The sequence below is a fragment of the Panulirus ornatus genome, chromosome 11 (genome assembly GCF_036320965.1).
Source record: "Panulirus ornatus isolate Po-2019 chromosome 11, ASM3632096v1, whole genome shotgun sequence".
Classification (NCBI taxonomy): Eukaryota; Metazoa; Arthropoda; class Malacostraca; order Decapoda; family Palinuridae; genus Panulirus; species Panulirus ornatus.
Window position 1 is genome coordinate 14,289,479 of NC_092234.1, and position 6,619 is coordinate 14,296,097.

A 6,619-nucleotide genomic window follows, 5' to 3' on the forward strand; every position below is an offset into this window, starting at 1 on the left:
TCACGCGCCAATGCGCGTGCGAAGTATCAAAGTTATGATAACCTTAACTCAGTTTACACCACAATACACTGCTGAACAGTTAAGTATCAAATGAATGAAGGACGTTCAGATGCATATTTTGCGTGGAAAGGTGGAATTCTTATGGTTTTCTGTTTTAAAGTACTTGTAACCTCCTGGTACTCCTTCAAAGGATAGCATTATTGGAACCTACGATCCTTCAAAACACGTGCAAGTGGGGTGCCGATTTTCTTTTGACATCCTACTTAAGTCATCCATTATTCAATATCTACTGATATGTTTGCTTCCATTATCATTCCATATATTGTAAGGAATATGAACAAGGCTGTAAACCATTATCAAACACAAATAACATGTGAATCCTTTACCCAGTGAAGATGTGGCAACAGTGGCACGAGCTGGATGTGCGTTGGGTGGACAAGTGCAGCGCGTTACACTTGTCCGCGCGAGTCCCTGTGAGCATGTGGTGATGCGCGTGTGTGTGCCATAAAACCTTCCCTCTGCCGGAATGTCGCGCAGAAAGCAGAAATTTCCCGTCCACCTAAAGAGTAAGTAGGCATTTCATATGACCATACAGTATACTTGTGAGTGTCTTAAGGCGTGACACAGACCCGGAGATAAGGATTGTGGTGTAACAACCTCGGGTGTGTTGGATGGTGGGTGTGGGTACGTGTTGTGCTGTGTGGCAGGTGTATGAGAGTGTCGGATCGCTGACCTCTCGACACTTCATCCATCTGATTATTTTTCTTGTTTACTCATGTTTTTTTCATGATTCTGCCATTTTCATGTTAACGTAACTTAAGCATTTGTTTTTTGGGGGGATATTACTTGTTTTCATTGTTGGTTAATCAGAAAAAAAATAACAATAACTAATAGGCATCTTCAGCGCTGCCCAAAACTGACCACACGAACTTGTCGCATGATCATGTAGTTATTTCCTGTTGTTTTGTTTGGGAACATTACCGTGCCAGGTGGTGGTGTTCACGATTCTGAAGCAAATACTTATTTAAATGTATGGCACTACGAATGCCAAAAATTTACATAAACGAAGGGAAACTAAGTGAATGTTTCTCAAGAATAACATGTTTTGACTTTTTTTCTTTTGTATCAGTTGACTTAGTCTGATATCCAGATACCACTTGGATATCATGGTGTCATTGATATCGCATATAATTTGGTGAACAACGTTTTAACGTCGAATGATTTGAACAATTTTAATATCGGCAAAAGGCTATGCTTACGGTGAGGTTGTATCTTTTTACTAATCTGTCCCATTTAAGGAACTTTGTTAATGTTTCTTCAGTATCCACAATGTACTCGAAAAAATATAATTCTAGTTGAGTTGCCAAGCGACTCTTAGTGACATATATATCATATATGGGATTGTGTCTTGTTATATCTTGTAGGAGTAGATGTGGTTTCATTTTTACTAAGACCAATATATTTGTATGAAGACCAATTTTTTTGTGCATGTTATACTGGTCTTGATTATTGGTTGTTTTTTTCCGATACACTTTGAGATGTTTTGTTGACGTGTTCTTAAAGTTCAAGAGTGATACCAGTATATGATTGGTAGATGACGTGTCCTAGATTGATACTAGTATATGTATTTACTAAAGGGTTGCCGAGTGCCAGTGGCTTGTTATGGATGGGGCTGTAAAGGCTAGTTATGGGGACTTTTGCCGTGGCCACCCCCTTAAGGGAGTTTCGTAACTATCATCCGTAAACAACTGCGATGTATTTCAATTTATATATATATATATATATATATATATATATATATATATATATTTATATATATATATATATATTCTCACAGGAGGCTACGGTGATTTCAACAGTTACCTGTATAAGTCAGAAGGGGTCACTTAACTAAAAGTTTATGAAATATTATTGGCAAGAAAAGTGTCTGCAGGGACTTGAGGGAATACTTCTTTAGTTATGGAACGTAATATAAAAAAGATCTGTTTGCTAGATAGGTTATTAGATGGAGGTCTCATGAATTCACACACACACACAATCAGTCAACTAGGAGCTATCATGACCTCTGAGTTCCATATATATATATATATATATATATATATATATATATATATATATATATATATATATATGACTCAACATGACAGGCGATGCTGTCATTGGGACTAGTCTTGTAAAAGAAATCACAGTAGACGAGTCTTCCATTCCCATGCTACAGGAAGTAGTGCAGCCTTAGATTGCTAAATCCTTTAGAAAGGACCTTTTTAATATCATAATTCTTTCATAGAAATTTGTCCTTGGGTGATCATACATATATATCCTTATATATACCCTGATGCCCACAAACATCCAACAAGGTCACGCTTATACGTTAACGCTTTTGATAACGCGAGGGTAGTACACCATATAAACGAGTGAGAATACCTAATTATGTTTTCTTAGTAGACCCTTATATATGAGACTACACTCTAAATAGAAATTCAGTATGTTTGTATACAGTGAAAATTGTCAATTTACATACTTGAATGTATTCTTCAAGAAATATCAATGTTCGCATCGTGCACTCGCTCCTGCCGTACTATGTATTCATCAGCACTGTTGCAGGCATTATACAGTGGCCATCAAGTTCCCCTCCCTGACCTAGGCCCTGTCTTTTCTTTAGCCTTCCATACACGTTGGTTCTGTCTTACACATAACTATCGGCAACATGTACCTCTCAAGAGTCTGGCATTACAGACTAACTCTGCTGGGGTGATCGGTATGTCAGCCCTGTCTTGGGCAAAATCTTGTCATTGGTAAAGAACGTTCAAGAGATGGTGCCCCTTGAGTGTGAAATTCATCCCCTTACTGAGCAGATAGGTACTTAGAAGGGTCGGTAGATACTGAACTAGTGCCGGCGTACGATTAGAGCATTGAAAGTATTTTTTCTAGCATACTTTACGATTTTTTTCCATTTAATGGTGATTATTATTGATTTTTTTTTCAGCGGCCCCGCAAAAGCTGCTCTTTTTTCAGATTTTTACTTGACCCAACCCTACTCTTGGACTTCACTCACAAGCTGCGTCTGCGTACTTGAACTCTTGTGAGAATGGGCTATTATTCAGAATAGGTGCATTTTCACACAAAAAAGTGGTATGTAAATTCAGCGTAAAAAAAAGAAGATCCTCTTGTAGCAAGTTTGAGATGGCTATTTTCTTCGGCACTCATTGTTTGGTCCGATGGTGCCCCACTAGGGGACCCAAGAGTATACGTAGACCTGTTCCTCCACATTGTGCAAGTAGGTAGTGACATATCTGTGAAATGATTGACATTTACTCCCCACGGACCGTCTAACTTTTCCTGTGTGACTCGAGTTTGCATTTGTATGACGTGTATAAAGATATTTTACATGTGGCCAGCAGGAACAAAAATACTTCAGCGAGTTGATCAATGATCACGTCTTTGAAAACCAACAAATATGCAATTATGTATGGTTAATTTTTGTAATGGTTTCAGGCAACCAGTTAGCAGTCGATAGCTTTATTAAATCCAACTACACAAAGTGATGATCTTCATGCTTATAACAAATCTTATTGATGTTTTTCTTATTCTCAAAGTAATTAACACGTTTCAAACATAATTTAACTTGTCGGGTTTTTACTGACGTCCTCGAGTTGCAAATTGCTAGACCATAACCTTACCTTTTCGTGATTTATTTCTTAAGTGGTCAGTCCATTTTCCACTCTGGTAGCATCATTAAACCTTAGTATGGGGGTTTCCCAACCTCACACGGTGAGGAGTAGAATGACAGGTTCACGTACACCTGTTTTAGCTACCCAAGTCGGTAGGGTAGTCCGCTCAGCTGCCTCACTTCCCAACAAAAGCACCAAGGGAAGTGTCTGCGTTATACCTGTGTAACAGGCGATTTTACGTCATAGTGTGAAATGGAAGAAAAACCATAGACTAGTTTTTTAGTCACAAAAACCTACTAGACATTCACTTTGATCTTGGCACAGAACTCTTAAATGGAATTCACCATCAATCTAATCGCTGCCAAACTTCAGATGAAGCATCACAGTCATGGTGGATATGACTTGAGGTGGGAGTGACCTGGGGTGTTTTCAGCCCCGGGGGATGGTAGTGGGTGCCGCAGCCGCCGGTGTGTGAGGGTAGCGGCGGCGGTGGTGTTGGTCTGGTAACCTTGGCTGGTACTTTCTCGGACAGGGTATGGTAGGAGGTGGGCTCACAGGACATTCCTCTCACGCTCACCACGTTGTTTAACCCTCGCCCCCTCCTCGCCATCATCAACAAACGGACACCTTTTACAACCCCACAACATAGTATATGCTAAAAAATTTAGTTTGTGCGATTTTATAGGTCGATCGTGTCATTTCATGAGGATCCCCAGAATATATTCTGTATAATTGCACCGAATTTCCTGTAGTTGTAGCAGTTTAACTAAATTTGCGTTTCAAGAAATTTTTCCTAAAATACATTGTTGTAAACGCAGTGGGGGAAAAAAGATCATGGTAGCGAGGCGTCCAAGTGCACAAGCCAGAGAAATGCAAAACAAAGAACTCTTTATCAGCTGATTTTATAGTTTAGGCTTCTTACCTATCTGCACAGATCTGCAGTTACCACACCTAAAAGTATATATATATATATATATATATATATATATATATATATATATATATATATATATATATATATATATATTTATATGTGTGTGTAAGTGGAATACGCGTGTTGGCCAAGAAGCAACCAGGCTTGGTCGCTTGTTTGGTTGGCCAACGGCTGCCGTCCGGGGCGAGGCTTGGCTACCGTCACCACCACCACCTCCTCCTCCTCCTCCTCTTGGCCGCTCTGCCACCTCACCTGGAAGCGGTTTCGAAATGCTGCAGTGCTGTGGGTGGTTGCAAGAACTTGGAAATTTCCCTATTTTCCATCTTTGGTTTGCTTTCTTTTTTTTCGGTTAGATTTAATTGTTTTTTGACATACTGTCTTTGGAAGTTTAGTGCGATGCGCTGTACATGATTGTGGTTTATGATCCGATAATCACTCGAAAAAACTGCAATGGTTCAGCATTTGTTGTCTGCGCATACATTGTGATTAATTATTGGTGCTTGCGCAGTGCAAAGCTCATGGGGCTCAGAGGAGGCAGCACAGTTATTTTGTTTTCAGAACTTTACGAGCGTGGATTGGTGCAACACCTGGCCCAAAACTCGTGGTAACCCTGCATATCATCACTGATAACTGTACGTGCCAAGCAGGTGGGCATGATATAAAGTGGCACTAAAAGTCGTGTAAGAATTATTCCGTACATTATATTCAGTAATATTATTGTATTTTAAGCGTAAGTAGTAAAGAGTATATACCTAATGGTAGAGCTAACATAAATTTGCTTCACTTGCTCATTTGTTGATATTCGAAAAAAATGGTGTCTTCGCAGCCTTATCAGAACATTACTAACTCCCAACAAGTCCCCACTCAGTAAACGCCTTTATGCATATAGGTGAAGGCATTATGGTTTAGCGAGAGAGTGTAAGTGATATTTGGTTTAACGGAAAATGTTAAACATAGGGAACACTGACCCGACTCCATTTTTTACGTGCTTAATTTTACAATAGCTGATACGTTTTTATAGGAACGCGCAAGTTTGTAGGATATGATTTTTTAGTACCTGTTACTACTGAAGCTTACCTGTACTGACGCGTTTTTGTTTTTCTTTCATAAAGTTATTTAGTTCTGTTGGTGCCTGTGGTGTATGCTTGACGCCAGGACTTTATCTTCCCTGTCGTTCTCTGCAGAACAACATTTTAGGCCATGTAATGACCAACGGATCATTATCCGAGGCTGCTACAGTGTTACCGGCAGTTACTTGATGGTCAGGGAAGAGGGTGGATCATTAGCAAACTTTCTTTACTTTGGCATTAGTGTTAAACATATACAGGGACCACCTGGACTTGATTATGATTCTACTCGCAACGCAGACTTGGTGACCGATCAACATGACATTGGCCAGGCTCCTGGTCCCCCTTTAAGCACGTAGATAGGATCCTTGAGCACGACAGTATGTTTCCTTGCCCTTTGACCAGACGGCATGTTGAAGGGATAAAGATTTGGGGACACGGAATGGTTTCATAACGTCGTTCGTCGTTTTTCTACATGCCGGGTTTACTTGCCGGTGTGTTTTACGGTGAAGGCATTGGGTTTGCTAGGAATGACCCATTTAGATTGTGATAAGTCATGTCAGCATACATATATGCATAGAGGTCTATTTACAGTTGTCAGGTATATATGCACATTTGTTTACATCAGGCGTGATTATGATGAATAACCACAGACATCTTTTTTGTATGGATACCCAAAAGGCATAGATTTGTTTTATTAACATCTCGGTAGTACACTCCGTGGTTCATTCCTAGCACGGCACGTTGCTTTACCTGGCATTTACATGTGACTATCTCAGGGGTACACCCTGTTCGTCATTCCCAACTTGATCACAGCCTTCCTTTGCCTTCACATACCAGACCATCTCTGTAGTATTCCCTGTAGGCCATTCCTAGCATTGTCGCTGCCTTACCTACCCTCCACATACCATGCCTATATCATATAGACCATTCCGAGCCTGGCCATT

The 6,619-nt window shown here is 40.0% G+C and overlaps 1 protein-coding gene across 1 annotated transcript in view; it reads left to right on the forward strand.

Annotated features, from left to right (window-relative positions):
• The first annotated feature begins 434 nt into the window (after positions 1-434).
• The window catches only part of LOC139751292 (uncharacterized), a 99,859-nt gene continuing 93,674 nt past the window's right edge, over positions 435-6,619 (forward strand). The window contains exon 1 of the mRNA XM_071666618.1: positions 435-566. Within this exon, the coding sequence (XP_071522719.1) occupies positions 527-566 (40 nt within the window). The 5' untranslated portion in view covers positions 435-526. The remainder of the gene's footprint in view (positions 567-6,619) is intronic.